This window comes from Papaver somniferum, chromosome 9, assembly GCF_003573695.1.
Source record: "Papaver somniferum cultivar HN1 chromosome 9, ASM357369v1, whole genome shotgun sequence".
NCBI lineage: Eukaryota > Viridiplantae > Streptophyta > Magnoliopsida > Ranunculales > Papaveraceae > Papaver > Papaver somniferum.
This window is the reverse complement of record NC_039366.1, coordinates 74,112,123-74,129,003: the sequence shown is the minus strand read 5'-3', so window position 1 is coordinate 74,129,003 and position 16,881 is coordinate 74,112,123. Positions and strand designations below refer to the sequence as shown.

At 38.0% G+C, this 16,881-nt stretch overlaps 1 protein-coding gene across 1 annotated transcript; it reads right to left on the bottom strand.

Moving 5' to 3' along the window:
• Nucleotides 1-1,707: 1,707 nt before the first annotated feature.
• LOC113312158 lies at nt 1,708-4,676 on the bottom strand. Its single transcript, XM_026560911.1, has 4 exons — nt 4,219-4,676; nt 2,841-3,600; nt 2,635-2,754; nt 1,708-2,177 (listed from the first exon to the last, which is right to left on the bottom strand). The coding sequence occupies exons 2-3, from the start codon at nt 3,583-3,585 to the stop codon at nt 2,666-2,668; spliced, it is 834 nt and encodes a 277-aa protein (XP_026416696.1). The 5' UTR covers nt 3,586-3,600; nt 4,219-4,676; the 3' UTR covers nt 1,708-2,177; nt 2,635-2,665.
• Between the last annotated feature and the right edge of the window lie 12,205 nt (nt 4,677-16,881).

Here is a 16,881-nt window from a genome sequence, read left to right as displayed (position 1 = left end):
CTGAACGAAACTTGACTAGCTTGTTCTTTGGTTGGTTGGGATAGAAGGTGGAGGTTACATTAAGAAAAACAACCATCGAATTTAACTGGGTGCATCAAAAAGGGCTACCTCTTGCAAAGTGTCATGTAATCTTTTGTTTCTTTTTGTTATGTATCAAAGGTGTTTCTTTGTTTTAAAAAAAAAAAAAAAAAAAAGAGAAAAAAAAAAAAAAAAAAAAAGAGAAAAAATATCAGAAAAATACCAAAAAAAAAAATCATCAAGTATTTATCAATTCCATTCTATCTTGTTCCAAAAATAAAAAGAGAATAGTCAATGTAAATAAGAGTCATGTAAATAGTCATTTTGTTGTTTTATTGTAATAAGCAAGGAGGGTGTATGCCATTGATGTACAACGCGAGTAATTGTGAAATACCTCCAACTCATTCACAATTCTCGTAAAGTCCGGACAGCTAGCTAGATTTCGACCTCAGTTCTTAGCCTGAGAAACTATCTCTTGGTGATTAGTAGTCATAACTTCAGATCTTTCTTTACACATGTGTAGATACACTTTACACTCTTATCACATGTCTTTTTTTGTTATCAGTGCTAGGATTGTGCCTTTGATAGCTAGATTGACATCTCCATTTTGCTGTGAGCTTAAACTGTTTTGCACATGTCACATTTGATGGAATCTGAGCTTATATTTTGACCTAGAACTTTGTAGGTACGTTCTAAGCAAACCTTCACGAGACTTCAACTCGTCCACTAGGGACACTTAGTGGTTTAAAAGGCTTAGTGCATACGCTAAATGCATTCGAGAGACCAGCGACAGTGGTATAGTTAGGATTTCCTTAGTTTTGTTTTACTTGAGGACAAGTAAAATTCAGGTTTGGGGGTATTTGATGAGTGCCAAATATTGTATATATTTATCCCTTTTTGTTGGCATTTAACTCATCTTTTATGCATTAATTCTACATTTTATCCCATATTCTGTATTTTCATTGTTTTCAAGAATAAATATTTTTCTTACTTAATTTTGCATTTTTAGGTAATAAATAAAGATTGGATGAGTTGCGGAGCAAAAAAGCAGAAAAGTGGTGAAAAGCCGGGAGAAATTACGCAAGGAAGCCGCAAAGAATGGAGCGCACGTCCAAAAAGCTGGAAATGGGCTCAAGAAGAAAAGTTGCTCTTAAAGAAGAAGTGGGCTCAAGGTTTTCCAAGCCCAAACTCATTTCCCAAACCCATATTCTATACCCAAAAGCCTAAAACCCAAATCCATACCCGCTTGCGTCTTCAGCCGTCAGATCAGTTCTCAGGAGCATCCGACGGTCGCTCCCTTGCTGTGCATCGAAGTTTGATATCTCCGCCTTACACTACAGTACCTAACTCCATCAAGTACCGTTCGTTTCGTCGTATCTCTTCAACCGACGGTCGCTCATCGCCTGCCTCCGCATCGCCGTCAGATCCACCTACCATCTTCCCATCCATCGGTCCAGCTTCGCGAAACATCAAAAATCGTTGAACCCGCCTCACACCCTAGCGACCTAACCCTATACCCATCGCCAAACACTCCCCTCCTTCTTTCCATCGACTTCTTCCTTCCTTCTCCTCTGCAACTGCTCCACCACCAACTCCACAACTGCTCCACCGTACCACCTGCTCCACCATCTCTACCACCTCACCTCTGCAGCGCCATCACTTCTTCACCATCATCACCCGTAGGGCTGCACATGGTTCGGTTTTCATCGGTTTTTTGAAAAAATTAAACCGAAACCGAACTACTCGGTTTCCAATAATGAAAACCAATGAAACCATTTGGGTAGTTCGGTTTTTCTCGGTTCGGTTCCAACTCGGTTTTGTATAAAACCATTCGGTTTTTGGTTAACCACTGAAATTTTTTATATCTGTCAGTCTCACAAAAATGACAGGCAAATTTTTCTGAACCTGTCACTCAAGTTTCAAATACATCAAATGTTCCAACTTCCAATACATATTGATAGAAACATTAAATTTTAAAGAGTCTAGTTTCTCCTTAATAACAAAAATGAAAAAACATCAAAAAATCATAATCATAAGTTCATAACTGACTACACATCATAAGTTCATTCCTAAAAGGGTCGACAGGAAATAGTTTGTTACAGTGAATACACTTTGCATGTGTAGAAATTGGGTATTCCACAGGAGGTTGTAATGGTAACCTGCACATACACAAACTCGAGTTAAATATGAATTTCTCAATCATGATCAGTGCAATGGTACATAATGTAACTAAGAACATCAAGATTAGCAACCGCTATGGTAGAGAAGCACTAAACAATAAGCATTCGTTTAGCTGGAATTGAGGATGATCCTTTTTCTGGAATATGCATTTCTAATTTTAATGTTGCATTATCACCTCAACCAATGAAACTACAATGGAATTGTACTATGATATGAAGTTACAAGTAAAGTAAGCCCTGAACATTCATAACAGTTGACTAAGATGATCTACCTTCAAAGGCAATGGCATGAGTTTAAGCTATTTGGCGTAAAGGAGAGTACTCACATTATTGACAGTTCATTGTTTCTACTTGGCTATTCATATGCTTAAACAAATCTAAGTTTTATCTAAAAAAATATCAACTGCTAATAAAACTACAAACTAGAGAAACTTACCGCTAACCCGTTAAATCATTTATAATCAACTTCACGATAACAAAGTTGAATCTTCTTCTTCTTCATCATCATCTATGTCAATGCGGATGAACTTAGAAGTTGCAAGAGAACCTAAAAATTCTGCAAGAAATTACATCAATAAGTGACAAACAGTGAGTACAGAAAATAACAAATCAGAATTTTACAAAAGTGAGTAGAGAAAATACCTGAAACATCTTCAGCATCATCAGTTCCTAAGGTGTTTGGATCAAGATCAACCGGTGTCTGTAACCAGCTTTGCGTGCAAATCAACGCCTCAACAGTCTTAGGCAGCAGTGAACTTCGATATGAATCAATAACTCGCCTTCCAGTACTAAAGGCAGATTCTGAGGCAACAGAAGAGACTGGTATGGCTAGTATATCTCTCGCCATATGTGATAATACAGGATACCTTGTACTATTAGTCCTCCACCAACCTAAAATTTCAAACTGAACACCGCTAGGGCTAATTCTTGGTTCACGTTTCTCCTCTAAATATAACTCCAACTCAGTTTTCCCCTCAACATTGTCATCCTCCTCATCTTCTCTTGCTCTCTCTGCTATTAGACTAGCATATGCAGAATCTTCATCATCAGTAACCCCAGAAGATTGAGTAACGTTTCTTTCCCTTTGGTTCCACACATCAGAACGTTTCTTTCCCTTTGGTTCTGTCACTTGACTCACTTCTGTGTCATCTTCAGTTGCATCTTCAGGGGTTTTACGCTTATTGCTATGTGTTTCTGTCACTTTTATGACAGCTTCAGTTGCATCTCCATCTGCACTAGCATCTCCAGCAACACTAGCATCTTTAGCAGCACTTGCACCTCCAGCTGAATTTGCACCTCCATCTGAACTTGCATTAGGTGGAGGTCGAGGTGGCCGCTTATTAGAAGAAACAGAGGCAGTAGGTGTTGAACTGGATCCTCCTCGCATTGTCAAAAGGCAAGTCTGCAATGTGATAAACCATACATTTAATTTAAACCATACATTTAAGCAAAACCCCAATTTTTGGTTGTATGGGGTGATTACAAAAATGTTAAGAATTACAAATCTTAAAATTCTAACTCTCTGCATTCTTCTAAATTAACCGTATATAGGCACAAAAATAGTCATTTTCACATGGAGACTTATTCTTTCTACCCATTACTAATCAACTTTCTGATTCTTTCTACCCATTACTAATCAACTTTCTGATTCAATTCACAAAAACCCTAACTTAAGAAGAAATTAAAAGAAACCCTATACAATTCTCTATTCTTAAATTAAGAACAAACCCATCACTAATTACTCATTTTATAATTCAATTTCACATATATTTAAGAATAATTGACAAACCCTAATTTATGTATTCTGATTTACCTTCCCTAATTTATGTAAATCAACCTAAATGACCAATTTTACATTTGAAATCCCCAATTTTTTTCAATTTTACAAACCCTGATATCATAATTAAAATCATAAACATGACAACAATCACATAAATATGAACATGACAACAATCACAAGATTCACAACCAAACTACTTGCAGAGATCCCTGTAAATCAAGAATAAAGGTTGGATTGAACCTGAAAGACACCAGAAGTAGGAGTAATCAAAGAGAAGTTGGATTGAACAGCACCAGAAGAATCACGAGAAAGAGCTTCCTGAACCAATTTCCTCTACAAATCATAAGCACAGCTGCCAAAAATCAGTCGAGTCGAGTGAAGTTGGAAGTGGAACTGTCTGTGGGAAAGCTTTCTGATAATATGATATCTATGAAAGAAGAGAAGAGCGATGTAAGTTATTACTTATTAGGGTTAAATATCCCCATCAACGGCCTAAAATCATTTAATCCTACGGTCACTATTAATCGGTTAACCAATTGGTTATTGGTTCGGTTTTATTTCAAAACCTAAACCGAAACCGATACTGTCGGTTATCTGAAACTGACAACCATAAATGAACCACAGGAATATGGTTATGGTTCGGTTCGGTTAAAAAATTTCGGTTTTCGGTTTCGGTTTCGGTTATGGTTCGGTTTTGTGCAGCCCTAATCACCCGACACCACACCATCCCCCTAGCCGAGTTGCTTTAACTCCTCTCACCAACTGACCTAGGTGAGGGTTGATAAAACATCTCGAATTAGGGAGAAATTGACGCAATTGGAGGCAGAGAAGGACCGAGAGAGAAGAAAAGAGGCATGGGTCACCACCAATTCAGCGGATTTGGTGAGCAATTTCGGAATTTAAATACCTAATTTTAATTTTAGGGTTTGGAAATTATTGGGGCTTTTGTAGTATAAATAGCTCATGGTGTAGAACGAGTGAAGGGTGTTCTTGGACTAGCCAAGTTACCAATTAGGTTTAATTTTAGTTTGTAAATTTTTAATTTCAAAATCAATTTAGGGTTTATGTTTAATTTTCAATTTCAATTTCCTGCTTCAATTTCAGTTATGTTCATGTCTACTATGTTCTGTTGATGTTACTGTTAATCCTGTTGCTCCCTGTTAGTGTTAGTTTATCATGTTAGGTTAAAGTAATTCCTGTTTATGTTTCTGTTAATGTGTTTATTTTCATATCCTGTTGATGATCCTGTTAATTTGTTAATGCTCCTTTTATGTTAAACTTGCTGTTAGTTTGATGGAATGCTAGGCTAGATACCTTTGAAGCATTGAACTGATTGTGCAATGGAAGAAATCAGTGCTCATAGCAAGCTGATTATCTTGCCATTCTATTTGTGTATGCTTAGGTTGCACTGTTGATTGAGCATTGGGAGAAATTAGTGCTCATAGCAAGCTAATTCTCTTCCCATTCTTTTAGTATGCCTGTATTCTTGCCTTAGTTTTGCTCCATGTTAGCTTCACCATTCCCCCTGCCTTAGGCTAATTGCCTTTGTGTCACTTTCACTTTGCTCCATTTTGTTTTGTTTTTGTTCACTGTTTTGTTGCTGTTTAGTTTTTAATCTGTTTAGTCTTTGCTGTTTTTGCCAATCTTTTGTTCTCTGGTTTGCTTCCAATTTGGCCTAGAGCCACTGTTTACCACTCCTTGTGCTGCTGCTGCATTGCTGCCTTTTTCTTCTACTGCTGCAGCTGCTGCTGCAACCCTTGCTGCATTGTTTTCCCTTCCCCTACAGCTGCTGTTGTTGTTGCTTTTTCCCTGCAGCTGCTGTGCAGCACTATTGCTGCTGCCTCCCTTCTCTGCTTGTGCAGCTGCCTTTTCCTGCCTACTGCTGCTGCTGCTCCAAAGCTCACTTCACTCCCAAAAGCCTCTGAAGCCCAGTTAAGGCCAAAGCCTAGTTCACTACCAAGCCCAAGTCACAAGTGAACTGTTAAGCCCAATTCACAAGTGAACTGTTAAGCCCAATTCACAGTTGAACTGTTGAGCCCAAAGCTCAAATCAGTTCACTGAAACCAAAGCCCATAGTCCACATTTCTGAGCCCAAGCTCAGTTCAACCCAATTTACTCAAAGGGTATTCAAAGCCCAACAATAGCAATTTAGGAGCCCAAAATAGCTAGAAACACTCCAAACACTCCCGATCTCTGTGGATCGACCCGTACTTGCACGAGCTACAACCGACGACCGTGCACTTGCGGTATTACTGTAGGCCCGCGTTTTTCTGCGCTTCATTTTATATACTTTTCAAAGCCTACCACCTAGTTTCCTGAAAACTATCGCTAAATGCGGTTCAGGCTCAGGTTCTATGAAAGGGTCTAAATAGAATATTTTCATTGGCTGCGTTTCTTCATAGATGGGATCCGAATCACTAGGTCTTAGAGTCTGTAAAAACTCAAATACGAACTTAGAATCACGAAGTAATAACCTAAATAATTGCGGATCCTCTAAGTCAATCAGATATGACTTACATAGTTGACCACAGTGAAAGAGGTGGTCTTCCTTAAGAAAATGTGTCGACCCTAATATCCTAAAGTGATTAGGTTTAGTCTCAAAACTTAATAACCGACACATCTTAAAATCAAAAGTTCCTACAATTGGTTGAAAAGTTTTTGGTGGGAAAACAAAGTCAATCTTGGTATCATAGCCTGGGTTAACCACATCAACCAGAGGATGGGTTTCTAAGAACTGAGCTTTTTTCTGGACATCATTAGGTTCGGGAAAACGTGTATGAAGATAATCTTGTAAGATGGTTGAGGCACAAATGTCAAGTCCTACAGGAGGGTACTTAAGAGTTAAAGCACACGGAGAATGATAATCACCCCCAAACTTAGAGTTTTCTATGTCTCTAGAAAGACTAGTCACAACTTCACTAATTTCTAGGTCATCAGATTCCTGGAAATGGTCAATAGATTCTTCTAAGTTGGGTTCATCCTCACTCATTTCTACGAGTTTATCATCTTCTAAGACTAGTGTTTCTAAATCTCTAGATTCTAAAACAGTATTCTCAGGGTAGACTCTTTCCTCTAAACCATCATCGGTTTCGTAATCATCGTCTAAAACGGGGGTATTTCTAGTCAAATCCTCGTCCTTTTGAATAGGTAAATAATTATTAAAATTATTTGGATTTGAACTAGAAATATCATTATAATCATCATCACCATCCTCCTCCTCATCATCATGACAATATAATTTTTTATATTCACGAATTCTCAAGCTTTGTTCCCAACTACATGGTCTATGTTTATAATATTTCTCATAGATCGTTAGAGGTGATTCCTCAATAAAAGTTGGAGTATCCATATATCGCTGCCCACGCATATATTCACCAAGAGTCATTTCCGAAGACGTCTCTTGATAACGAGAATTTATAGACATATATTCTCGTAACGTCATCTCAGGTGGCGTCTCCTGAAAAGGATTCATCACCGAGGAAACACAAACTACAAAGGAATTCTACACAATCACAAACAAGGCTGACTCGACCAAATCAAACCTATAAATTTTAGCAAACAAAAATCATGATGGATCCACTTATATTGTTTCTAGACTTGCTTCTATCTCTCGAAGGGGAATTCGTTACAATTTAAGCAAACCCCTCTGGAATCAATCCGAGTCAAAGTAAGTTGAATTGAGGCGAGGGAAGCTCAGTGGAGCTTTGATACCCAAGGCCTCACCGCTATCACAAGGCGGCGCAGTCACGCATTCAACTCACAGAAACCATTATGAACTTCAAGGTGTGCTTAAGAAAGTAACCAATATCCTTCGAAATTTTTTCCTAATAAGCGCGTTACTCTATCAGTCTCGTTCTAGTCAAGTTTTAAGCTTGGGTTCGCGTTAGGTTTCGTTTTCCTAAGGCGGGCAAGAAGGGAGCGGTGATCAAATCCGAACCCTTATCTTGTATTGGCCAAGCCTTGCCCTTTACTAGGAATTTAAAAACAGTTTGGTTCGTCCTCAAACAATTATCACCTTAAGGCAGACAGTAACCCGCTTGCAGGAGATTCGCGGGTGTTTCGATTGGACTTACCTCCCGTACCAGACGGGCGATGAACCGTTGTCGTCGACTCGGACCACGACTCCTATGCCGTGTACGAACCCGAGGGGCCGAGACGATATAGTAATCGTCGTCCTTCCCTACAAACAGTTTGTATTTAAGGGTACCCTTCCGTAGGGTTTAAAAAAATAAATAAAATAATGTCCCGATTGTCCAGTCCAAAGAAAAGAAAAAAAATAAATAAAATAATAATTACAAAAAAAAAATGGAAAGTCTCTTAAAAAAAATAAAAAATAATTCTCTCTTTTGTTTCTTTTTCTCTCTTTTTTCTTCTTTTTTTTTTTTTTTTTTTTTTGCTTTGTCTTTTTTTCTTCTCTTATAGCTTTAAGCTTTGATTCCAAGGTCTTTAGTATCTAACTTCAAAACTGTAATACAAAGACATACCAAAGAGACGTAAAAAGAACAAATGGAATAGTAAAAAAAAATAATAACAAAATAATAAAAACCTAAAAATTCTACCTAAACACAAATCCGCGTCGGCGGCGCCAAATTGATTAAAAGATTTTTCGTAGTTGTGGTAATGAGGTTCAAACTCTCGGACTTGTGAAGGATAATTTTTTTAGAAAATAAATATATATACAAATATTGAAAAATTGGTAGAGAGTTACTGGGACTAAGGACTTGGCCAATTCTCATGCATATGGTACATTTTATTTATCCTTAACAATTATCGCTCAAAACATAAAATGTAAGGACTCTTATTTTGCCAATATAGATTCTCAGAATATTAGTTATAAATCGTAAGCATGGGACATCAAACATTTAAGCAAGCATGCCGCATCAAATAAAATGATAACTAATTAATCAAAATCATTTTTCAATTTTAAATCAATGCAAAAGTCATAAAAAGAATAAATTAATTTTACCAGAATGACGAAAATCGCCTCCTCCGTTGTCCCAATGTTGGGTTTAGCTCATCATGGTGAAATACCTCTCAAAATATTTTATTAAGCTCAATTGGTGTTTACAATAAAGAGAAGAAGAGAAAATGGTGTGAAACTGTAATCTGCGACGCACAAAAGGCGTCCAGAATAAACGATAAAATCCAACTGCTGTTGTCGCTATGGTTCTAAGACCCACACCTACGACCCACGAGCCGCTGTCGTTGTCACTATTGAAGAACAATGGTTTCTGAGAGTCTGTTCTTCGTGTTCTTCATCTTCATCAGCAACATAAAACAGCAGCAGGAAGCTTGTTGTTCATGGTGATTTCTTGCTCCTCAGTTCTCCTCAATCCCCCAAACTCTCGACAACCTTTCTCTGACCTCCAAGGACTCTATTTAAACCCGAAGCATGCATCGAATCTCCTCCATAACTCCACAAATCCTCGGCAGTGAAAGAAAATATTTTCGGATATTTTCTTTCATGTTTTAACTTTTCATGCGTTTTCTCTGGTCCAGCACGCTCCAATTCGACTTATTCACGCCTCAACACTCTTCCAACGCAAGCAGAACTCCCCCATGCACACAAGAACTTCAATTTTGCTCGTGTTACAGTCCACGTGCTCTGTTTTGGGTGTGTGAATCATACCGAAAATTCCAGCCAAATTTGATCGATCATGTCACCATACTATGTTCCTTAACTTATATCACATCTCTATACCAAATTTCAGCCATTGAATCGACCCATAACCCCTTCATTTTGACGATCGAAATTCTGCCAGAACTGTTTAGAAATTTCCCGCCAAAATCGTTTCAAATGGGGAAGAAACTGGTAGCCCCCTATCCAGAGTAGGGGTGCGAATAGCAGCTGCCTTGGGGGTGACCTGGGGGTGCCCCTTAGTAATTAGGTTACCTCTTATCCAAAAGCGAGAGTCCGAATAACACTTGTCCTCCGGGTGCCAAAATCAACTTTTCGATCCGAATTTTCCAAAAATGTTTATTTCCTAAAAATACATAAAAACACAATATTAGTACAAAAATAGAGTTCCAACAATACGGACATTGAGGACAAATTAGACACAAAAATGTGTCTATCAAGGAGGAAGAAGAAGAGGAAGAACAGACTACCAAAGGCAGTCGTTTACCAACTAAGACAACGACTGTCGTTCGTGGTTCATAGTTTTTCAACGACAACATCACTTTATCTCTATCGTTGATTCTGGACGCCTTCTGTGGGTCGCAGAATCCTGTTTTATATCATTTTCTTGTCATTCTCTTCACTGTAAAACACTTTTGAGCATCAATGAAATATTTTGGGAGGTTTTCCAACATGATGAGCGGCTAAAATACCTGGTGGCTGAGGCGACGGAGGAGCTATTCACTCATGTTTGATTGGTAAATTCTTTTTATAATTTCTTAATTATTTATTTTATTTAATTCACTTGGATCAATAAAAAAAAGAGATAAAAATGGTTTTCTTAATTAGTTGTGAATCAGTTTGATGTTTTATGCTTAGAATTAATTCTTTGATAAATCATGCTTAAGGATTACAATTTAATATTTGGACACCTTATAGATTAATAAGTGATTTAATGGAAAAAGAGCTAGATAATAATTATGAAATATTTTTGTAACCAATCAACTTGAAGTAATAGTGAATCCGGAGCCTTAGTCCATTTTAAATCTTGACATCACTCTTTGAAAATTAATTTGCTTTATTTTTATTAAGTCTAAAATTCATTGCCTTCACAAGTCTTAAAACAACCCTTTTATCACTATCTACAACAACTTTGAAATCACATCAAATTTTTGGCGCCGCCGACGCGGATTTGTGTTTTGGTAGCATTTTTAGATGTTTTTTTATTATTATTTTCATTTGTTCCTTTTTACGTTTCTTTGGGTGTGTCTTTGATTTGCAGGTTTGAAGTTGGATACTAAGGACTTGGAACAAACCTTAAAGCTAAAAGAAAAGAAAAAAAGAAGACAAATAATTTTTTTTTTAGGATTTAGTTTTATTATTTTTTTTAATTTTTTTTTAGAATTGTATTAGGAAATTTTTGTAATATTTTTGCACTTTACTTTGGACTTGGACTGTGACGTTGGACATTTTTAAGTTATTTTTACCCTACGGAAGGGTACCTTAAATACAAACTGTGTGCAGGGAAGGACGACGATTACGATATCGTCTCGGCCCCTCGGGTTCGTACATGACATAGGAGTCGTGGCCCGAGTCGACTTCAAATGTTCATCCCCCGTCTGGTATGGGAGGTAATTCCATCGAAACACTCGCGAATCTCCTGTAAGCGAGTTACTGTATTCCTTAAGGTGATTCATTGATTGAGGACGAATTTGGATTGTTTTTAAAATTCCTAGTAAAGGGAAAGGCCTGGCCAATACAAGATAAGGGTTCGGATTTCATCACCGTTCCCTTCTTGTCCGCCTTAGGAAAACGAAACCAAACGCGAACGAACTTAAGCTTTAAAATTTGGAATAGAAAGAGACCTATAGGGTAACGAGCTTAGTAGGAAAGTCGTTCGAAAAATATTGGTTACTCTTTTAGCATACTTCGAAGTTCATGATGGTCTCTGTGAGTTGAATGCGTGACTGCGCTGCCTTGTGATAGCGGTGATGCCTTGGGTATCAAAGCTCCACTGAGCTTCCCTCGCCTCAATTCAACTTACTTTGACTCAGATTGACTCCAGAGGGGTTTGCTTAAATTGTAACGAATTCCCTTTCGAAGGATTAGAAGCTGGTCTAGAAATAATCTAAGTGGAGCCGTCATGCTTTTTGTTTGCTAGAATTCAGTAGGTTTGATGTGGTGGGGTCAGCTTTGTTTGTGTTTGCATAGAACTTCCCTTCCCTTTTAGGGCTTTTCTTTTTAGTCTTGTTGTTCTAGTGTATGCCCGAGGTAGAACGGGCTTGGAAAAGAAACACTCTAGGTCGTCTGATTAGTGATAAACCTAGTAGTTCTTCTTGTGAAGGCGGGGAGCTCGAAGACTCTTCTTTAGAGAGCCCCGTTTTTGGAAACTTCAGTTTTGAGAATCTGCGTCTTTGTGAAGAAAGTTCTCCTAGTCCTTTGGTAGTGCCAGAAATGGCAACTTTAAAAGATTTATTGAACCCAACTAGGACCTCTCGTCCGTCTTGTATCAAGTTAGCTAAAACCGAGGCAAATTATGAACTCAAACCTGGGACTTTACAGATGCTCCCAACCTTTTTAGGAAAAGAGAATGAGAACCCCTATTTTCATGTTAGGGAATTTGAGGAAGTATGTAGTACTCTGAAAATTAAAAACCTTAGTGATGATGCACTGAAACTTAGGTTATTCCCCTTTTCCTTAAAAGATAAAGCCAAATATTGGATGTATAGTTTGGATTCTGAGTCAATTGAAACCTATGAACAACTTACATCTGCCTTTATACATAAGTTTTTCCCAAGGCACAAAACATCGTCTATTAGGACACAAATTTGTACTTTTGCTCAACACGAGGGAGAATCTTTATATAGGTATTTAGAAAGGTTCAATGACTTAATTTCTCAATGTCCTCATCATGGTTTAGAGAAGGTTAGGTTAGTTCAGATACTCTACGAGGGTTTAGACTATTCAACAACGACCATGGTTGAGTCCTTATGCACAGGTGGGTTTAAGAATAAAACTGTTGATGAGGCGATGACATTTTTGAATGAAATCGCCAATAAGACCCAACAATGGGAAAATAATAGGGAACCCCAGAAAACAAATCTTCTAAGTAGAGGAAATGTCAATAGGGTAAAAGGATCCTATGAGTCAGATGCTAAAATAGCATCCATATCCAAAAGGTTAGAAGCGTTGGAATTAGGTCATTCTAGTGGTACTAGTGGTAGAATAGAGCCTTTTTGGGAAGACCATATTGTTGAAGAGCAAGCCAATGCTCTTTATAACAACACTAGATTCGATAACCGTCAGAAGTTTGACCCTTATTCAGAAACCTATAACCCTGGCTGGAGAAACCATCCCAACCTTTCTTGGTTTAAGGGCCAGAATCAAGGTCAGTCTAGTGGTAGGCTTTGGGATATGTATAAAATAAGAGCAAAAACAGCCTACAGTGATAACCTGCAAGTGCACAGGGTCAAATTGTAGTAATGTGTGCAAGACAGGGTCATTCCACAGGGACTTGGGGTGTATTGAAGCATTCCTAAGCTAGTTAATCTAAATGCAATGAGTGACAAAGCAATAAGGCAGATGCAAAAGATGGGAAAAAAGTTAACAAAGCAAAGCAAATGACATGAAATTTAAGAACCAAAACAGCAAAGCAATATGGCAAAACAGTTAAGAACCAAGGCTGTAAGCCAAGGGCAGGGAGGAGTTTGTGCACTGATTTCCACCTTGTGTCCTAATCAAGCAATGCAATTCTAGCTTGAGTTGAATACCTTGAGCATATATTAGAATGGGAGGAAAATCAGCTTGCTCACTGATATGCCCCTAGTATTGACTGTCTTTTGACAGCACAGTCAATCACAGGCATACCAGAGCACTGATTACTTCCCATTGCTCAAGCAAAACAGGCATCAAGATAACTATCCTAGCAATACATCATTCAACAGTGCACTAGGCTTCATCTGAGCCCTAACTGAAGAACTAGAACATGTTTAACACATTAAATAACTGGAATTGAAACATTGAACATAAACAGAGCATTGAACTGAACATAAACAAACACAGAAGACATAAAACAAAAACATGAACTGAATTGAAACTAAATAAGAGCAACTGAACTGAAACTAAACAAGAGTAATGGAATAAACATGAACTGAAACTAAATAAGAGCAATGGAATAAACATGAACTGAAACTAAATAGAATTGAAACATGGAATAAAAACAAAGACAGTTGAAAATTAAACACTAACCCTTGAGACACTGGCTATTCCAGTGCTCTTGGGTGACACACTGGATAGTCCAGGCATGCCCCAATTTCACACCCAACACCTTCTATTTATACAAGCAAGCAAAAACCCAAAAATCCCCAAATTATCAGAAAATTAGGGTTTCACCAAAAAGTGAAATTGACTCACCTAACCTACTGATAACAGCCCTAATACGTCGACCCATGCCTCTAATTATACATTCAATCACTTTCCCCCCAAAATCCCCAATTTATGAAATTAGGGTTTGATAAAAAATGAAATTAATTCATACCTAATCTCTGAAAACTGCTACTGACTTCGACCCATGCCTCTTATTCTTCTCCTGCCTCTCTAGCTACTTCCAATTGCTCTTCTAACTCGACCTAATTTATCAATTTTACACGTTAGGGTTTTGGAAGAGAAACGTGTAGAAATTGAGAAAATAGGTGGCTAGATATATGGTAATGATGGTGGTGGAGATGGGTTATAGTGGTTGAGTGATTTGAGAGTTAGTAGAGGTGGTTGTGGTGGTGGTTGAGCGGGAACATGGAGTTGGTGTTGGCGGACATGGAGGAGGCAGTGAAGAAGAGGGGAAGAAGAAGGAAGAGCCCGATAGTTTTTTTAGGGTTAGGTGGTGTTTGTTTTGGGTATAGGCTTTTTAGATTATGGTGTTGAGCGGGCTCATCAAATTTTGATGTTTAGCAAAGGGAAGATATTGGATGAAAAGATGAAGGAATGATCCAACGACGCGATGGAGATGGGTGTGGAACGACCGTTGGATCTGAGATACATCAAAACTGACGGTCCAAGATGGAGTTAGGTGTTATAGTGTTAGACAGGAACATCAAAACTCGATGGACTCTGATGGAGCGACCGTTGGATGATGGAATGGATTCAATCTGACGGTGAAGGAGAGAAACGGGTTTGGGTATTGATTTTAGGCTTAGAAAATGGGTTTGGGCTTAAACAATCTTGAGCCCACTTCTTCTTTAAGAACAATTTCTTCCTTTGTGAGCCGATTTTCATCCTTGAGTCTTCCATACCGCATTTTGCACTTCTTTTCCTCTAGAGTTTCCGCCGGTTTTCTCCGTGTCTTTGCACTTTTCGCTCCGCAACTCATCTAGTCTTTATTTATTACCTAAAAATGCAAAATTAATTAATAAAAATATTTATTCTTGAAAACAATGAAAATACAGAATATGGGTTAAAATGTAGAATTAATGCACAAAATATGAGTTAAATGCCAAGAAAAATATATAGAAATATGCACTTTTTAGCACTCATCAAATACCCCCAAACCTGAATTTTACTTGTCCTCAAGTAAAACAAAACTAAGGAAATCCTACCTATACCACTGTCGCTGGTCTCTCGAATGCATTTAGCGTATGCACTAAGCCTTTTAAACCACTAAGTGTCCCTAGTGGACGAGTGAAGTCTCGTGAAGGTTTGCTTAGAACGTACCTACAAAGTTATATGTCAAAATATAAGCTCAGATTCCATCAAATGTGACATGTGCAAGTCAGTTTAAGCTCACAGCAAAATGGAGATGTCAATCTAGCTATCAAAGGCACAATCCTAGCACTGATAACAAATAAAGACATGTGATAAGAGTGTAAAGTGTATCTACACATGTTTCTAGAATGACCTGAAGTTATGACTACTAACCACCAAGAGATAGTTTTTAGGCTAAGAACCGAATTCTAAGCCAAGCTAGCTGTCCGGCTTTACGAGAATTGTGAATGTTCACCCAATGAGTTGGTGATATTTCAGTTTACCCGCGTTATACATCGATGGCTGCACCCTCCTTGCTTATTACAAGACTATTTACAACAAAAAGATGACTCTTTACATGACTCTTATTTACATTGATTACTCTCTTTTATTTTTGGAACAAGAGAGAATATTGTCTTTAACATGACTATTTAGCCAAGTTCTTTTATAATGGAACAAGAGAGAATATTGTCTTCCAATATTAGATGCAATTAGGCAGATTCCCTCTTATGCCAAGTTCCTTAAGGACTTGTGTACGCGAAAGCGTAAGCTCAGTGTCCAGAAGAAAGCCTTCATAGCTAGTCATGTGAGTTCTATTATTCAGAATACCACTACTCCTAAGTATAAAGACCCAGGGTCCCCTACCATTGCTTGTACAATAGGTAAGTACCGTGTTGAGAAAGCGTTGCTTGACTTAGGAGCCAGTGTGAACTTACTGCCATACCATGTGTACCTTAAGCTAGGACTTGGTGAGATGAAACCTACACATATGACACTTCAGTTAGATGATAGGTCCGTTAAAATTCCTCGTGGTGTGATCGAGGATGTTCTCATAGAGGTCGACAAGTTTATATATCTGGTGGATTTTGTTATCCTAGATACCCAACCTATCCCTGACCCAGAGAACCAAATACCAGTGATTTTAGGTCGCCCGTTTTTAGCTACATCCAATGCGATCATTAACTGTCGAAATGGTATTATGAATTTGTCTTTTGGTAATATGACTATTGAGATGAACATTTTTAATATTAGTAAGCTACCCTCTGAACTAGATGACTCGAATATAGAAGAGGTGAACATGATAGGAACATTAGTCGAGGAGTCATTACCAAACACTTTGTTAGAAGATCCATTAGAGAAATGCCTAGCTCACTTTGGGATTGATTTTGATGATGATAAGGTGATTAATGAGGTGAATGATTTGTTAGATTCAACCCCTTTGTTAGATACTAGTAATGGATGGAAACCTAAGTTCGAACCACTACCAGTTTCTAAGTCTACCCTAGTTCCTTCTTTAGAAGAGCCTCCTAAGTTGGACCTAAAACCATTGCCAGATACCCTGAAGTATGTGTTTTTAGGCCCGTCTGAGACTTTACCTGTGATTGTTTCTTCCGACTTGGATAGAGATCAGGAAAGTAGGCTAGTAACCGTCCTTCAAAACAACAAGGAAGCTTTAGGGTGGACCATAACATATATTAAGGGTATAAGTCCTACTGTTTGTATGCATCAGATCTATTTAGAGGAAGACACCAAACCTTCTAGGGAGATGC

Coding starts and splice junctions, on each gene's coding strand:
- LOC113312158 (XM_026560911.1), bottom strand. CDS start 3,585: ATGCGAGGAGGATCCAGTTCAACACCTACTGCCTCTGTTTCTTCTAAT. Junction 2,755..2,840: donor TGATGCTGAAGATGTTTCAG/GTATTTTCTCTA, acceptor AATTTCTTGCAG/AATTTTTAGGTTCTCTTGCA.